Raw genomic sequence first — 18,960 nt, 5'->3', positions numbered from 1 at the left:
TCTTGATTCAATCCAGGTGGATGCATTATCTTGCACTTCATTATCAATTGCATACCCCTCTGCATATCTCACCTAAATCCAATCACACCTGCTATTGTCATTTGGCATCTGAAACCACTCCACTTTCCAATAAATAAGACAGATGGAATCCCTTTCTAGCTGTATCTGAAGAAGTGAGCAGTGACTCATGAAACCTCATACCCTGCCATATATTTTGTTAGTCTAAGGTGCTACTGGACTCTTGCTCTTTTCTACTGCATTGAAACAAGTTAGTGGAGCCAGAAATCCATGGCTTGCAAGCAAGTGATGCTGATGTACCTGTGTTGCACACTCAGCATTGACAATTTGCTTTACAGGTGCTGTGTCTTTAGATCACACCTCAGTTGTTTCAGTGGATGTGATGCCTCATGTTAAAAGTGGAGTCTAACACCGTCCCAGTTATGTTTGGCTGCCCAGGGAACTGTTATGTGCACAAAAACATGGAACACTTTCCTTCATTTCTCATCCCATTCGAGGGAAGCAGCCCCTCAAGGAGAGATACTAATTACTTCTGTTTTTAAAGGCAAGCCCCCACCAACTTTCCCTTCTGGGAAAGTTAGCCAAAATATTTCACATATATACAAAACTACTTTATGAGGAAAGTATTTGGAGAGCAGCCACAGGCCACCAAGATGGTGGTGGCAGAACTCAGAAGCCTGACCAGACTTGTGGCGGAACATCGCTATTTCAAATGTCTTATGGACTTTTGGATTAGTGACTTAAGAAGACTTGAGCAAAACACTTCACTTAAAACATTGCTACTGTTTGAAGAACTCTCAGGTGAGACTTCTAAATACCTAGTCTTGGATCTTTTACTTTGTTATCCACCTATGCTTCCTTTGTCCGCTGCAAGGTGTGTGTTCCCTGAGTGCCAGGCACTTCTGCTCATACAAGGCCAGTGACTTTTAAGAAGCCGAAGAAGTGCCCAGCACAAGGCAAGAGTAATGTGCTCTGCAGCAGATGACTGCCTCTGCAAAGCACAATGGGGAAACAAGAAAATCACTACTGAATATAACTTTCGGATTAAGAAGTCAATTCAAATTGGATAATTAAAACCCAACTTCTCTCCAGTTCTTCTAAGATGCACTCCTAGCACAGAAAGAGAATGCTCTCCAAAATCACACTCCATAACAAAACTTAGAAACCAAACACTATTTCCCTAGCATAGACTGTGTAAAAACAATTTTGTTTGAAGTTTTTTTTAATAGCATTCACAAGGGTTAGGCGCAGGATGGCCAAACAAAGTAGCTGCGTAGTAGGCAGAAAACCTAGATGATCTACTCATTATTCATAAATCCCTGAGTTAGCTTGATGTTTCTCCATGTATCTAGTGCCAACTAAATCATATGCGAATGGATACTATTGGGGGAAAATGAGAAAGCCCAGGGTATGCATGGGGTGAGGGAAGAGAACCTTATTGCTCATTTTGTATTTAAGAGAAGAAAAGAATTCAAAAAGCTAAACATTAGGCAGTATTTCCTTATTTCCCCAAAGCCCAGGCTAGTACAGAAGGTAGATATGAAGGCTACAGTTTCTCAATCATTAACTGGATAAGAAAAAGCAAGATTCAGTCTTTATGTCCTTTTAACAAATAAGTTTTAACAGGGTACAGTCACTCTTAAAGAGGCTTTGTACATGGATGGATATTCTTATGAACCAATGTGCAGTTACTGGTTGTCATTCTAGAGAAAGTAAAATCTGGTTTCAATGTGATACAAGCAAATAGGACTGAAGGATCACAGTATATGCATAATACTTGGGCCTCACTAAAATCAAGCATTTCTTTTGATTGCACATATGGCCCCCCCGAGGTTGCGGTCTCCCACCTACTGATAACCGGCCATACCTAGTTACATCAATGGGCTGGATTCTCCCTACAGCAAGCATGACTAGTAATTTAATATGTTTTAATGTGTTTAAATTTTATTGAACTCTTGTGACCCGCCTTGAGCCCATTTACGGGATGGGCGGGATATAAATGCGAAAAATAAAATAAAAATAAATTATAATTTGACACAAAATTAATCATAATAATTTTGACAGTTCTCAGTGGCCACTCTATAGTTGTCAAGAGCCAGCTGCTTGCTAAATCACATAGCAACCTTCGTCCAGGGCTGCGGGAACTACAGATGTGTCAAATACTTATCTTCCTCCCCAGCCCACGAACAATGCTTTTTTGAACTGTGGCCTATATGTCAATTAAAATATAACATTTCATCCTTTTTACTCATGGTAAGAAGAATATTTCCACCTCACCCATTTGATGTGTGCATTTTGAAGACCATCTACACTATGTACAAGATTATCTGCCTTCGTGACACTGTAGTTAATCTGCAACCACAATGCTTTGTGTCTAGAAGCCTTTCCCAGACAATAGTAAAGCATTCTTGCTCAACCATGTGCTTCTATTTCACAACCATAGAGTGTCTTGTTTTGTGGATGTGCAACAAGGTGTTCCAATGATAACTATAAACCAGATTCCCAAAATGATTGATGTACACAAAAAGTGAATTATGTGCTTCTCAAATGCACTGTATGAGCTCTGGACTAAGGACCAACGTACAACCCCCACACTATTGCCCACAGTACCCGCAGCTCATCTAATGTGGCTCTAGGAGCACTCATTGGTATCTGCCAATGATGTAGTAAAAATAATGTATTTCTGTCTAGGTCTACTGCCAGAAAGTTATCCTTGTATTTTTACTTGGTATATTAACTTGCCTAAACAGGAAAGTCAGGAAAAGCAATGGGACTGGGTTTGCAAAGAAAACTTAATGGATGGGATATTTTCTACTACAAAGGTAGCTCTTAGCTGTTTTGTGACAAGCGGCTCTGTAAATTTTGTTTAAGCATCTTTGACAAGATGCAGAAAAATCTGAGGTATGCTTTCTCCTGACATCCTGTCTAGCACAGGTGTTTGGGGGGTTTAGAATCATCTGGTCTATACAGTGAGGGCAATTAGCCAATAATGTTTGGTGCCACCTCCAATAGAAACTGGGACACACATATTCTGATGAGATATGTAGATTTCCAGTTACAGTAATAACCCCTATTATAGCACAAGACCCTCCCCATTTATGATATCTAGTTAAGACAAATCTGCCTCATTAAAGCTATCATAATAGTCTGAAAAGCAAACCACCGCTACTTCATAAGATGAAGATTTTTTTAAAGACCAACTACTGTTGCGCTCAGAAGGATTCTCTAACACTTGGTGTCAATCATGACATATCTGAAGACCACCCATCTTTTTAAAGGAAAAGTAAACAAGCTAGTCTTGTGACCCCCCCTTCCAAGTTAAAGAGAGTCTGAAAAGACAAATTTGAATTCTGCATACTCAAGGGCTTTGTTAGATTTCATGTTACAGACGTAGTCCATATCCCTAACCCTTTTAGGCCATTTCTGCTACTAGCAAAAGGGTACGTGCAAGAGGTGAGGGATAAGTCCAGACCACAGAGAACGAGTAGCATTCTCATCATCGCACTGACTGATTGTCTTTATCTGCTTCTTATGACTGTTGTATCCAGGTTAAACCAGCCAAAACAGATACAAAAATACTATAAAGTGATTAAGACAGCTTTTAAGGAAGAAATTTGGGACAACAGGGGAAGATAAAAGCATCGTGCTTATCACAATGTCAAATGTACGCGAGGACAGAGCTGACTTTTGCTTCGGAGAGTGCAGGGCTGGTTCTCCAGTGTTGTATGAAGCCTCACAATTACGTTTTCCTTTCTGGATAGGGCCGGCTTCCATCAGGGAGGGCAAACTCTCACAGCAGGATGGAAAAAGGGCTCTGAGTAACAATCTGGATACAGCAGGCATCACTTTTGCAGTAGCACACTTGTGTCTCACCCCTCCCCCCAAACTATTGTGTTATTCCATTGGCACTGAAATAACATTCATCTCAGTCTTAAAGAAAGTTGCATATCCCTGGAAAAAAAGGCAATGTTCTCAGCAGCTTTCAGAATGCAACACTTCTTTTGTCTCTCTGGTGTGAAAGCGACCATCAAACTGGTGTTGTTTAAAAAAAAACACAAGAGCAGTCCCAGCTGGGAAAAATCCAGTTCACTTCACCAAGACCCTTGGCTTTTGCTATTGCTGCGGCTGATGTTCTGGAGGAGGCTCTTGGGGAGGAACGGCTGGCCGGGGCCCAGCAGGCCTGGGGATTGCCTGATGCTGCCTCTGCCTGTAAGCTATAACTGTGCCCAGGAGCAGAGCAATGATGGTCATGAGGTAAAGGTCCCACTCCGGTCCCAAGAGCTGATCCATGTCAAGGTGGGAGAACACCTCTTTGATCTAACAAGGAAAGAAAAAAGTGACACTGTATTATTTTTTTTTAACAGCAGGGAGAAAATACAAAGAAGATATGTAAAAGGTTGTCTGCAGTGTATGTCAGCAACTTCTCCCCGACGAACTTCTCCCTGTGTGGCAATCTTAGCACATGTGCCACACAAGCAATCTCTAGAAGTCTTGAAGCACCACCATATGTTTACCCCACCCATCCTTCAAGGATCGTAAAGTGCTGTACGTGGTTTCCCTCTTGAACATTTTGCCTCCACTGAGAGGAAAGTAACTACCTCAAGATCACCCAATGGGTTCCATGGCTGAGTGGGGATCTGAACCTCAGTCTTCCTGGTACTAGCTTAACACCCCCCCCCCCAAAATGACCATGGCACACTGGCTGTCGATATACAACTCCAGCTACTGTGGAACACACAGGCTTGGATCCCATGAATGAGTTCCCTGCATGCTAATCTCTGCTGCAAAGCATGCTTCCGCTTCCAACAAAACTCCATTAGTGCAAGTTCAATGGTTTCCAATGGACCCTTTAGTGGAGGAAAACACATGCTCCGTGGCTGAGACTGGCACGTATGGAACCTGTTCAGAGAATCCAAGCCACAGCATAGAGGTTTGTTTTTACCATCATGCTTCATTCTGCACACTGTAGTCTAGAACCTATGCAAAACCTGGAGATGTATAGCACAGTCATATCGTTGATCAAGATGGGTAGCTGTGTTAGTCTGTCTGTAACAGTAGAAAAGAGCTGGAGTCCAGTAGCACCTTAAAGTCTAACAAAATTTGTGGCAGGGTATGAGGTTTCGTGAGTCACCGCTCACTTCTTCATCATTACTGAATCAGTATCTGGAGAAGTAAGCAGTGAGTCATGAAAGCACACACCCTGCCACAAACTGTGTTAGTCTTTAAGGTGCTATTGGACTCCAGCGCTTTTCTACTGCTACAGTTGTATCATGTTATTAAAAAAGAGAGATAGATTTTTTACCCCTTGTTTCTGTTAAAGAGGTACAACATCAATAATATTTCTCCCTTTATTGATCCTGGAGTTGTACATAGCAAATTCAGCCATCTGCACTACTATGTAAACACTTATTCTGATCTCTGTCACACAAATAAAAGGGCAAAAGTGGCTCAAATTCTCCTGAACCCCTTCCATTTGTTAATTTGCACCCCCCACTCTGACAAACCCTTCAATTCTATGCTTCTTTAGATAAAGGAGTTTAAAGTGAGGGCTCCAAAATGGATAAAGGTACCCTCTTCATTTCACCTTGCTATTCCTGCACATTCTTGTTTCATAGCTTGTTGCACTGTCAGGCAATGCTGAATTGTAACCAGCAGATGGATGCACTGAAGTACACAGGCATTACAGATTGTGTGCACAAGAGTCTGAACAAGAGTCAACTCTTTCTAGAGTGGTTCAGAGTGCAACAAGCATGTTGGATCACACAGAGCAGGCTCTGGACTGTATAAGACTTTCAGTGATACTGAAAGATGAGCTTTCAACCATTTCAGAACAGCTCCTGCATCAATGACAGAGAGGGGCTACGTGCAGAATGGACCAGTATGATTACTCACTAAAACCCATACGGCTAGAGTAGCCAGATGAGTCAGCCAGTGCAAGCAGTACTACTTGCCATTTTGAACATAAGTTTTTTAAAAATACTTTTTATTGCTTTTCTTCCTACACACTACAAAGACTATACCCTACAAAACTAAAACTACAAAGAGTAACAAGAACCTTTGACAGGCTAATCAAATGCTTTAAGTATATGTCTACATGCTAAAAATTTCATTAAATTCTTTAAAATCTAATAAAAGTGTTCAAAAAGAAAGAACATAAAGGCATTTTTGATATTACATCACATCTGGTTGAGAATATAAGTAAATTAAATGTCAACATAGGTAATCTCAGATCTTCACTTAAATTTCTTCTTAGCTTTGATTTTCTTCTTCTTTTGGCAGGGGAGATTTACTTTAAACGTTTTAGGGGCCGCATCTCCTAAATCCGAATCCAAGTCAGAGATTTCACCCAAAGACACAGAAGTAGTTGTAGAAGATGAACTATCCGTATCGGATTTCTGTTGTTCGCTGTTTTTCCCCATTGCCTTTTCTTCCTCTGCTCCATTTCTTTGTTTGGTTGAGGATTGTTGCTGTTTAAGAAAGAGTTCTGCTTTTAATAAAAAGTCAATCTTTTCCTTCTTCTCCTTAAAGTTGAACACAAGTCCTTCTGGAAAAATCCATCTGTACTGGACATTGTTCTTTTGGAGGAATGCTGTAACATTTCTGTATTGCTTCCTTTTCTTGCGTATTTCAAATCGGACATCTTTCAATATTTTTATCTCCTCTTCTTGAATTTTAACTGTTGTCACTGTAGCTGCTTTAAGTATTGAGTCTCTTATTGATCTTTTTGCAAATTTTACAAACATTTCCCCTGGGAGATTATTCCCCCCCACAAACTCTGAATAAGTTCATATCAATATCTGCTTGTATTAATTCGGGTTTGTTATTGATTAAGGGGGCCATTGCTTCGCTTATAATTTCTCTTAAGTTCTCATCTTTTTTCTCTGGCACCCCTTGGAATCTCAAGACGAAAGAGGATCTTTCCATTTGTAGCTGTAGAAGTTGTTGCTTTTCAGAAGTTTTTTCTTTTTCCACTTTGTCCATTCTTTGGTCTATTTCTTTGGTCTTAATTTCAACCTTTTTTTATCTTTTTGGCTGACTTCTCTGATTTGGCTGCAGTTTCCTTGAGCTCTTTCTGTAAAGTGTCCAATTTTTGGTTGAGGTTCGTAAGCTGGTCCAGCAGAGGACGCATGGCTTCAGAAATTGCAGTAGCTAACTTGCTGGTATTTTCCGGTCTTGTGACTGGTGATGCTGTGCTGGCATTTCCTGTAGAGCCTCTGCCTCTGGACACCATTTTACTCTCACGCTGAGACATCGTTTATACTTAAATAAAAGTTTGTAGAAGTTCTGAGATCTTTACTATGTTGTAACTGCTTAACTCAGATGTATCCCGCTTTGAAAGGGGTGTTAATAGCCTGAATCTGGTTTGCTTCTACACTGCAATTTCGCTAGTAGGTAGGGTTCTTCCTCCGCGAGTTCCCCCTTATCTCTTTGAAGCTATGCCATTTTGTTATGCAGATTTCTTCCTCTGCTTTAAAAAGGGTGTTAATCGCCTGAATCTGGCTTGCTTCTACACTGCAATTTCGCTGGTGGGTAGGGTTCTTCCTCCGCGAGTCCCCCCCTTATATCTTTGAAGCTATGCCGATTTCTTCCACCACCCTTTTTGTATATGACTTTCTCTTTGCCACTTAACTCACTGTTTGATTAATCGCTGGATTGCTTTGTCTCGTAGATTTTCTTTTTAGTTAAGTCCTTGTACGCTCTGGTCCAGTAACGTCTCTGAGCGCCATTGCTGGCCGCGGGACCTATCGGAGCAAAAAGGAGCACTGTGCCCCCAAGCCGGAACTTCGGGAGCAGCGCCTTTGGCGCTCCAGGCTAGAAGCCCCCTCTCGGAGCTTCATGGAGAGGTTGGGACCAGCCGATCCCCCTCCATGCCGTCCCAATCCGACTCGCCCCCATCAGAGCTTGATGGGTGCGACCGTCACGAGTCGCCGTTCACCAGAAATCACCATTTTGAACATAAGTTAACGTACTAGCTGACTAGGAATGAGATGTCAAGCCTTAAATACAAGTTAGTATCACAACTCAGGTGGAATGAGCAATAAGTTCCTCCTACCTAGGAACACATTACTGCTACAGCCAGTTTGAGCTACAGTAAATGTTTCTGCACCTTACAGCTCTTTCACATGGTATCATTTAACCTTCAAGCCATCCCAGTGGGTCACAGCAGACACAGGTAGGAAGGATCATTGGGACCAGAAATGTCACATTTGTTAAGATAATGTTCCTTGCCTGTGAATCCACTGGGTTACTTACATTGGTGTCTTGAATATACTGGAAGGCATAAATTATTCCCAATTTGCAGAGTGCAAGGAAGACAGGAACTTGAGCATCAGGACTGGCATCAGCTGCCATGTCATAGAAGCGTTTTGCTAGGTGGATATCCTGGAAAATATAGGATATGTTTACATGCCGATGTTGGGATTTAAGTCTCAAAGATGTATAATTTTTAATTATTTATTTTGGAAAAACAGTGAGGGTACAGAAAAGGGAAAAAGGAAAAAATGAGTTATACAACACAATTACATTTGTCGAGGACAGTCATGCAGTACATAATGTATAGGACAGAGAATAATTTCCCTTTCATTTTCTTCATTATATATAATCTTTAAGGTATTATCTGTAAAATACAAGAATTCTTATTTCTGCTGGGGTACAATTATAGTCATCATTTAAGTTTGAAGTTTCAAACAACTAATCTATTTTGACTACACTTGTTTCATCATTACTGCATATTCAACATATATTCATTAGAACTTTTAATAGATAAGTAGTATATCATGGTGTGAAAGTCTATTATATATCTCATATGCAGAACCCATTTATATTTGGGATATTACATTTGGAACAGATTTTAAAAAGTAATCTCTTCTGGTTGTGTTAACAATTTCATTATTGTTTTTCCCCCCTGTTAGTTTTATAGCCTGATAGGGATCCAAACTCTTCAGTATGTTCAATTACATATTGCAATGATTTCTGGGGCCTCAAGATTGTTGGAACCACATCATCTGCATAACTTTTCATTTTGAACTCTACATCATCCACTTTTATTCCCTTGATTCTGTCATCTTGTTTAATCTTTATCACTAAAATCTCTATTGATAGTATAAATAAAGGGGATAAAGGACATTCTTGATGTGTTCCTTTTTCAACTGAAATTGCTTCTCTTAGTTGCCCATTAATTGAAATCTTTGCTTGTTGGTTCAAGTATATTCCACGCATCCAGCTCCAAAATGCAGGACTGCAGCCCATCAAAGATATATTTAATAAATAAATAAATAAATAAATAAATAAATATTACTTAAATGGTTAGGACAGGAAGAAATCAGTACTTCTCAGTGTTGCAAGAGGAAAGGTTGGCATAGTTAAGAGTTTGGACAATTATGCCTTTACATCTCTTCAGCAGCAAAACTGCTAGCACTCCAGCTTTTGGCTATTAAAGTCTTCTTGTGTTACGCTGAAGTCTTTTACATGACAGATGCCTTCTATCCCTCTAGCCAGATTATAAATTCTAGAACAAAATCTCCCCTCCCCCAGTGCACTATGCCCAGGGCACAAAGTACATTCTTGGCAGGAGACAACTGATTTCTACAGAAAGCTACGTATATATATTTCTATAGAAAGCAAACTTATAAAACCATGCATCTCAAGCAGTGTTCCCTCTAAGCTGAGTTAGTGTGAGCTAGCTCACAGTTGTTTAGCCTCCAGCTCACACATTTTTGCCTTAACTCAGGAAGGATGGCTCTGCCTCTACAGCAAACTAATTTATGCAGTAGCCAAATCACTCACTCACAACTTTAATGCCAGTAGCTCACAAAGTAGAATTTTTGCTCACAAGACTCCACAGCTTAGAGGGAGCATTGATCTCAAGCTGTGCTCACCTGCTTGATGCCAAGTCCCTTCTCATGCATGTACCCAAGGTTGAACATAGCTTGGGCACTATGTTGATGCTCTGTTGCTAGGTGGTAGTGAATAAATGCTGTTTCATAATCAACGTCCGTACCAAAGCCATAAAAGTGGTAATCGCCAAGTTTGAGTCTAGCAACAGTATAACCTATTACCGAAAAGAACATATATGGAAAAACCCATGAGCTATGTTACATACGCTCAACCAATTTAAGATGCTCCAGTACCTTTAAACAGGCTTCACACTGCATTTGAAAATGAGTTTTGGAGTGATGGACAGAAAAATTTGGATTGGCAATACTGAGCTAAAGATACAGTACTAAAGACATACACTGGAGTGAAAAATGCATGCAGAAGAAAATCTTCCTTGCTCCCCCTTTTCTACAGCAGTTCCCAGTGAAGAAATTGCTGAAGGTTTAGGGGATCCCTTCAGACAAAAGGGCAGGTAGCACGGAAGCGTCTTCTTGTTGTGCAAGGGAAATACCTTTTTGGGAGTTAGAGGGTAAGGGGAACATGGGGAAACCCTCTGCATGTAGAGTTGGGGAATTCAACCCATGGAGGTGGGCACTCAGTCTGCATAAGCACTGGAAAAAGTCAGGAAGCTTTACAAGAAGCTTCAGTATCAACAAACCACCTTCCATGATCTGTTACAATAACGATCGAGGAGAAGAGCACAATATAAGCCACTTTGGGCCCCAGCTGGGGGAGAAAGGCAGGCTAATAAATGAAGTAAGCAAATAAATAAAATGTCCTTTGGTTCCACCCTAGTTCTCTTGCAGCAAAAAAAAAAAAAGAAGAAGTCTGAAATGTTGACAACCATTCTTGAGCATATGCGCTGAACAAAGTGTGAGGCCACATATGGAATAAGTAAATGAAAAGAGTGCCCTCATGAAACAGAAGTATTTTAAAGTTTATAAATTATTTTTATTTTGATGGTGAAAAAGGCAACCAACCACCACCACCACTAGAAAAGGAAGTTTCTTAGTGGAATTAAAAAAATATATGGGTGTGAGGGTTTTTTGGAATATTTTATATGTATTTGCAGAAATTTGATGCAGAAGTTTTAAAGAGCATCACAGGATTTCTTTAGCTCTTTCTGCTAAATAAAGTGAACAAACCAAAAAGTTTGAGCCTAGAACCAGGGCCATTTCAACAGCAACTAACCTTGGGAGGCTGCTCTATTCCAGTGCAGCAACGCTCTGGTATAAGTTTCATTTTCTTCTATGATGCTGGCTTCTTCTGCAGGTTGAATAAAAGTTTGAGAAAATTAAGACACAAATCATCTTTAAGTCCAGAAGAACTCAGTACCCACAAGGCCCAATGAAACACTACTCTGATTAGCTACACTGAAAGTGAGGCCGGGGGCTCACAGTACAATCCTCAACAATTATACTCTTCTACCTCCATTGACTTGGAAGGATGTAATTCTGCTTAGAACTGCATTGTCAGAGCAGTAGAAACATGAAGGGTGCAGTCACACGCACCAAATAAAATGGGGCAGAGGGGAAGCAAGGCTATTTCCTCCGGAGGAATTTAACCCAGTTGCGAGATCACACCTCCCTTTGAAGCTGTGGGCACGTCAGTGTGTGATCAGACGCAACTGCGGGTGAGTCGTTTTTTTCCCCATACGCTTAAACAAGGAATCGATGAATCGCACCTCTGCACTGAGGGCTCCCTATGGGGTTTGCGAAGATGTGCATACTGAGAAGGGGGAAAAAAAACAACGGCAGGGAGTTAGGATGGCCTGATCAGACCATCCCAATGGCGTGGGAGCATGCTGGAGCAATTAGACAGGGGAAAGTCTGTCCGCGGTCCTTCGCAACCTGTTTACTACTGGATTTTCCCTGGTGTCTTTTAACTCTCTTTCTGCAGTGGAGCAAAATGGGTTGCTGATGGCTGCAGGACGCTTCCCAGATATTGTTGTCTGATCACTCCCGTTAAATCCACCCAGCATTTGTGCCCATGTCGGGTTTAATTGTGCGTATGATCACAGACAAAGACTGAATGCCTGTGTGACTGCACTGAGAAGCCACTGCTTACACCTGCTGCTTGCCTATGATATTTTTCTGCTGAAAGCCTGCACTGTATTTGTAAGTGACATAAGGGACTGAGATGTTGAATAGCTCAGACATCTGGGTTTGACACCTTAAAATTCCCCACACCCCACCTCCTTCCACGTATCCCACTGCACCACACAAGATCAATTAACATTATTATTAGGAGACATGCATCTGAAAACTGACCCTGCCTTCAGAGATTTTTTTGAGTGCCCTTCTCTGTGATGGCTCTTCAATGATAAACACACAGATATACTGGTTCTGCATCTGTCCCTCTTCTCTTTTAAAAAGGTAAAGGAGCCCTTGCTCGAAATCCAGTCGAGTCCGACTCATCTCCGTTTCAAAGCTGAAGAGCCAGTGCTGTCCGAAGACGTTTCTGTGGTCATGTGGCCAGCATGACTAAACACCAAGGCGCACGGAACGCTGTTCTCTTTTAGCCAGCGCCTTATTCTCTCAAGGGGCTGCGAGTCATAAGGTTGTTCTAGTTTTACGACTGCTAGTTCTGTTACCATCTTATGAGCTAAGACAGTTCTGGATGGTAAGCTGCCTTGAGGGCTTGCAGTGGAAAGGGCTAATTTAAGAGGATGCTTTTGTATTTTATTAGGACAATATTTTGTATTTTATTAGGACAAATTAAAAAGATATATTTATTCATTCAACTTTAGTTAGGCAAGGAGCCAGTAGCAGCTGCACCTTGACACTGGTCCAGCTTGTGAGACATTCTACAAGAATCTCTGAAACAGCACAATGTTTCAATTTGGCAAAAACATTACAAGTGGAACAGAATCAATTGATAACAGCTGTTCTTGGCAACTCTTGTGCTATGTCACGTCAGCTGTTTTATCGTCATCAAAAGGGAGAATGCTCAGATGTGAGATATTGACCCCTTTTCACCTGGCACGAGCCACTGTTCTACTCACTGTAACCCGTTCCCTTACTTTGATCAAGTATAAAGGCAGCATTGCTCTGCGCTACTTCATAGCCTTGCTCTGCCAACAGGAGATACTGAACCACAGCAGAATTTGCATCGCCTTCCTTGTAGCTGTTGTAGGCAGTCATAAGCCTTTCGGACCAGCGGCCTCGTTCACAAACATTCTTAAACAGCTGCAGAGAAAGCAACAGCAGGCAGTGGTAACTTCTTTAACTGAAAAGAATTAACATGCATTCAGGGTACTCAATTTAGGTGCCCTGAAGCCTTTACCATACGTTACTTTGTAAGACAGTCACAAGCATATTGAAAGGGAGCACCAGGTATTCAACAAGAAATAAGAATGACAAATCCTAAAATACAGTGTTAATGAAAACTATTCAGTACTTCACACAGCACCTTAAAATATTGTCTTGTTGTAAGTTCTTCACCTCAACTGATGTTAAACCTCACAGAAGGATGCTTCAACAGGTCTATTTCATGCGGCCAGAGGGGACAGAGTGGCACTACCCAAAAGGAACAAAAAAGCACTTGCCAAGCGCAGGAGAGTTGCCCTCTTTGTATGAGATGTAGGATTGATGAGAACTTGCTAACTGACTCAACAAGTAGTGGTCAAGCAATTTTTAAAAAAAGCATCAATTAAAAATACTTTAATTTGATACTTTTACTAACCACGTGTTCTTATAGAACAGTGAAATTAAACTTTCCATTATTTTAGAAGTTTTGAGCAACATTAAATAAGGTTTCTGTAAGTGTGAATGACTCACTGAACAGCTCTTCTCAGGCTTTTATCCTGACACACCAAGGTGAGGCCAATTAGTTTCATTTTCTTTAAAATGAAATTAGACACGATATAAATGTTTCAGATAATAAACACAAACAAAAAGCACCTATGAAAGAACCTCAACATTCAGGGGCAGTCAATCTCTGATTCCCAGTGCAGCAATCTAAGACCAAGTGCCAGTGGCAGAAGGGGGGAGGTTTCAGTCCACCGGCCATCCCTGCTGATAACCATCAACTACCACAAGAGATGGAGAGTTCCAAGGAGTCCCATCTCCTGTGCATTGATTCCAACAACTTTCATTAGCAAAAGGAAGAGCCCATTCTCCACTTTGGTATTCTATTGATTTAAAGTAATTTGTGTGTTCAATACTGATTAATTTCACTGAGAATACCCAAAAGAACAGTAGGATATAAACAACACACCATCCTGTTCTGAGATACCTGCACAACTATAGCAGGTGGAGAACAGAAGCAGTTGAGTCATGCTGCTAGGTTTGACCCTGATGTCTCCTGGGGGGGGGAGGGGGCTCCACTCCTGCCAACAAGCAACAATGTAATTTATTTACTTTATCATCCACTTTTCTTGTTGAGATTCAAGGTGGATTAGAGTTCTAAGGAAAACACAGTAATTATTCAGCATAACTCATACAATGTAGTAGAACTGGATTACACAATTAAAGCACAATGAAATAAAAGCGATATAATGCATTCAATAGTCCGGATAATGAAACAATAACGGTAATTGAAAAAGGCAATCTACACATAATATTCTTGGCTTCATACAATATTTGACACTGGCTTGGACCCTAGGCATCAAGATTGTGCTGCATAAAGAGCAACTTTCCAGCTGTCTACCCAAGGCACCCTCCCCTCCACCGTGTCCCTGGGGACAGCAGACCCCAAGGAACATTATGCAGACTGAAGTGGGGGCCGGGAGAGAAAAGCACGTATTGCCCTCTGCTGCTTGTGGAAGTGGACATGTGTACTGCAAGTGGAAACTGAGGTCAGATTCCAAGACAGTATTTTTAAAGAAATATTTGACCACAGTAAAATAAAAGACTGTAAACAGTCTGGCATGCCATCTTTATTCTGAAGAACTAATTCCTTGAAACCAATGTTCCCTCTAAGCTGCGGAGTCTTGTGAGCAAAAATTCTACTTTGTGAGCTACTGGCATTAAAGTTGTGAGCAAGCGATTTGGCCACTGCATGAATTAGTTTGCCCTGGAGCCATCCTTCCTGTGCTAGGACAAAAATCTGTGAGCTGGAGGCTAAAAAACTATGAGCTAGCTCACACTAACTCAGCTTAGAGGGAACACTGCTTGAAACCCTGTGAAACATACAAGAATTAGAGTCACACAGGCCATCTAGTTACTATCTGTGCCCCCCCCCCAAAAAAAAAAACCCCACAAAGTCTTGTTCGGTCAGAACAAAATTAAAAAATGGAGTTGAACTCTGAATACAAAAATCTTGCTTGGCTGTAATGGAAGAGATTTTGGTCAGATGAAGAAAGGAGTGCATGTGAGATTCTTACCTCAACTGCAGTACGACAGGAGCGATCTACCCCAGTGGCCGTGGCATGCATCTGTGCCAGGTTATAGAAGGCGAGAATGTGGCCTCCCTGAGAAGCCAAGTTGAAAAACTTCAAAGCCTTTGAATAATCCTTTTTGACTCCAATGCCATCTATGAATAGAGAAGGGGTTAGCAGAAGATTAGGGTTGCTTGGTATTATGTAACTGATGCCACTTGGTCTACCTACAGTGTCTCTACCATCTGTAGATTTAAAAGTACAAAAGCTTAATTAAAACTGGGCAAGATTGCAATTATCAAATGGCAGTCAAGAGTAATGCAGTTTTTCTAGAAAAAGTTTAGTTCAGAGAGTGGACAATAGTTGCTAGGTGCCCTCTATGCTAAACGAACTTCCTAAAAGGACTGGAAAATCTTATGTACATAACTATGTATTAAAATCTCATTCTAGCTTTCTTTGGCCAATCTCATCTACAAGCCAATCTTAAGCATTTATCAGAAACATTTTCTATCAAGGTCAGTGACCTACTTCTGGGTTAGTGTGCCCTAGATTTTTTAAAAAAATAACTTTTATTGATTTTTCAAAACAGTAAAATATGAAACTGTTACTGTGCAAACAGACAATAGTTCAATTGATAACTCCAAAAGTGTAAATGATTGAGTGTGACTTGGAATTCTTAAAATAGTGTGCAGGTGCAAAGTGAAGAAAATATATTTCTACAGATGAAGCCACATCAACAAAGTGACCTATAAGAATAATAGAATCTACGTAGTAATTGAGATATTCAGAGTAGTACTAGATCCCTGTAGTGTCTGTTTTGAGGTAAAATGTCGTTCATCGTGCGTGTATTCACAGAAAAGGTACCATTTTTCTACAAAATTAGTTGTTTTGGGAAAGATTTCTAATTGATAGAGGTTGTTTGTTATTTTGTCCATTAAAAAGTGTTCCCATACTTTTGTGAGCCAAATTGCTCTTGATGGAGATGAGATTTCCATCTTAAAGCAATTGCTGTTTTGGCTGCAGTTAGCAGACTCCCGATCTACTCGTAGGAATTGATAGGTCATGCCAGAGATTTAGAAATATTATTTCCGGTGTCAGTGGAATTACTTGGCCCGTAATCAAATGTATTTGTGTTGCTATATCTCTCCAGAAATACTGTATGACAGCACAGTCCCACCAGCAAGGGATGTAGGAGTGTGCCCGAGATTTAAAAGTTAACCACCCCCAAAGTCTAGGACACTAAGAGTATAAGTCATCACAAAATTCATTAAATGTGTGATGAGACTCTAAAGCCCATAAAATGAATTTACTTTCCTTTTCAGGGCTGTGGTCACACACACTAAACAATCCACCTTCAATCCACTTTCAATGCACTTTCCAACTGGATTTTTACTGTGTGAACTGGCGAAATCAAATTCAAAAGTGTGTTGAAAGTGGATTGAAAGTGGATTAGTGTGTGTGACTGCAGCCCAGATTTACTTTCCGTCTAGTCACTGAACACATCAACTGCACAAGACTGTTTATCTTCACAAAGTATTTGACCAAGAACAGGGGGGGAAACCTTGATGCAATCAGGGGACTACCACATGTACTTCAGACGCAATATCTGCCTTTTAGACAAAAAAGTCCCATAAAATATGCAGAAGTGTATTACAAGCCTCCCCCCCCCCCCCCCCCCGCCACGTATCCTTTATCTACAAAGGGAAGAAGCTCAAATGAACTGGATTTGAGTGCCACCTAATGGAAGTTAACTAGTACAGCAAATACAGAACTGTCAATATATAGTTATTTCATCTATAGTCTGCCTTTCTTGCTGAGACTCAGTGTATTATACAATTGAAAAGCAATCCAATAAACAGCACAATGCATACAAACAATACATACAAACCAGATTACAAAATTAAAGAATGTTAAAAAAGCAGAACACAACAAGTTCTCAATGCTGAAGAACAACGCAGTATAAACAGTGTAATACACATAAATAATGCAGTAAAGATGGGTTACAAAACTAGAAAACAATGAAGCTACTTACTGTAATACATAGAGCCCAGTTGAAGCTGTCCATCTACCCACCCTTGATCTGCTGCTTTCTGAAAATATTTCAGAGCCAGATCATAATTCTGTAGAAAGAGCCAGTGGAGGAGAATGGTTAGTACTGGACTAGGATCTGAGAGACCTAGGGTTAAATCTTCACTCAAGTGAATGTACAGAGGAACATTCCTGTATCCGTGTTCTTCACTCAGCTATGGAGCTCCCTGCGTGATCTTCAGCCAGTTACACTTAACCTACCCCACAGGATTGCTCCAAGGATGAAAACAGGGAAGGAAGAGCCCCACTGGCTTGGATCCACCTGAGAGGTTACTGCAAACACAAGGATTCTACTAGCAGGCTGTACATTTCTTGCCTTCCCCAGGCTGTAGCCCCCAAAGTCTCCTGAAATGCTGTTCCTTGGAGATCCTTATCCCCCAGGAGCAGCATTTGGGGCTGCAAGAGGTATGAGGAGATCCACCTCCCATTAAGAGCTGGTTTGCAGACAAGCCTGTGTACAGCCCTGAAGCTGCTTGTATGGTTATCATTTCCATGGGGATTCCATTAAGCAAATGGATATTGGTATTACAAGAAAAGTGGAAATGCTGGACCAAACTTAGACTTTGTCAATCTTGGGTAAAATGAACATTTGAAAACAAGTCTGAGGGACCACCTTTCCCCATATATACCCCAGAGGGCACTGTGGTCGGGGTCACAGAACTGAATGACCCTCCCGGGCCCCAAAGATGCCAGGCTCGCTACGACCAGGGCCAGGCCTTTTCAATGGTGGCTCCTTACTGGTGGAACAAACTCCCAGAAGAGAATCAGGGCCCTGCTGGTTCTTTTACAGTTCCGCAGGGCCTGCAAGATGGAGCTCTTCCACCAGGCTTTCAACTAAGGAGCTGCCCTCACTTTTACCATCAACAAGCCTGGCCCCCAGCCTTAACATCTGGCTTATACCATCAAGTGACTCAGGAAGACCACTGAGCTGGAACTGTCAGCTTGTAAACATCCTCAGTACGCCATCACAAGCAATGAACTGAACGATCACTAGCACCTTATGATTTTATGAGTTTCATCTGTATTGCTTTGTTTTAAAATGATTTTATATGGTTTTATTGGTATTTTGTACCAACGTTGTAAGCTGCCCTGAGCCCGCTCGTGGGGAGGGCAGGGTATAAATTGAAATAATAAACAAACAGACAAACAAATAAATAAAATGTTAGAAATAGGGGTGATTCAATTCCCATTAACATCGCAAACCCTGCCTACTTCAGAGTAATCATTCTGCAGGTAATCAGTAGACTATCTGAATTCTGGGTGAAAACCCTGGAACAAAGAAAAGGAAAGAAGAAGGATATATCTTCCTCCTCTTTTGCTCTCCACAGTCTGGAACTTTTTCAAAGTCAGCCCATTCCCTAAAGGAGCAAACCTCTAAGAATACCAGTTCACCTTCCTAGTCTCATAGCTCTGCACCCATGCACAACTAACACACTTACACTGCAGTCCTAAGAACAGTTGTACCCTTCTGAGTCCTTCACATTAGTGGCCACAGAAGGTTGTAGCTTTGCTTAGAATGCACTGTTATTGCTCTCCCAGTGTACAGAGATGAAACTAAGGCTTTTAGCAGCTAACAATGCCTTAGATTCATTTTCAGGACACTGGGTGAACACTCAAGTATATTATATAATGCAAAGCTTGTTGGACTGCTCATTGGA

The 18,960-nt window shown here is 41.1% G+C and overlaps 1 protein-coding gene across 1 annotated transcript in view; it reads right to left on the bottom strand.

Annotated features, from left to right (window-relative positions):
• Positions 1 to 279: 279 nt before the first annotated feature.
• SEL1L (sel-1 suppressor of lin-12-like (C. elegans)) overlaps positions 280 to 18,960 on the bottom strand; it is a 57,677-nt gene continuing 38,996 nt past the window's right edge. The window contains exons 15-21 of the mRNA XM_015427032.1: positions 17,247 to 17,334; positions 15,221 to 15,369; positions 12,917 to 13,082; positions 11,086 to 11,160; positions 9,897 to 10,069; positions 8,272 to 8,400; positions 280 to 4,335 (exon numbers count right to left, since the gene is read on the bottom strand). Coding sequence (XP_015282518.1) covers positions 4,132 to 4,335; positions 8,272 to 8,400; positions 9,897 to 10,069; positions 11,086 to 11,160; positions 12,917 to 13,082; positions 15,221 to 15,369; positions 17,247 to 17,334 — 984 coding nt within the window. The 3' untranslated portion in view covers positions 280 to 4,131. The remainder of the gene's footprint in view (positions 4,336 to 8,271; positions 8,401 to 9,896; positions 10,070 to 11,085; positions 11,161 to 12,916; positions 13,083 to 15,220; positions 15,370 to 17,246; positions 17,335 to 18,960) is intronic.

The sequence above is a fragment of the Gekko japonicus genome, unplaced genomic scaffold (genome assembly GCF_001447785.1).
Source record: "Gekko japonicus isolate JY-2015 unplaced genomic scaffold, Gekko_japonicus_V1.1 scaffold368, whole genome shotgun sequence".
Taxonomy (NCBI): Eukaryota; Metazoa; Chordata; class Lepidosauria; order Squamata; family Gekkonidae; genus Gekko; species Gekko japonicus.
This window is presented reverse-complemented; position numbering and strand designations above follow the sequence as displayed.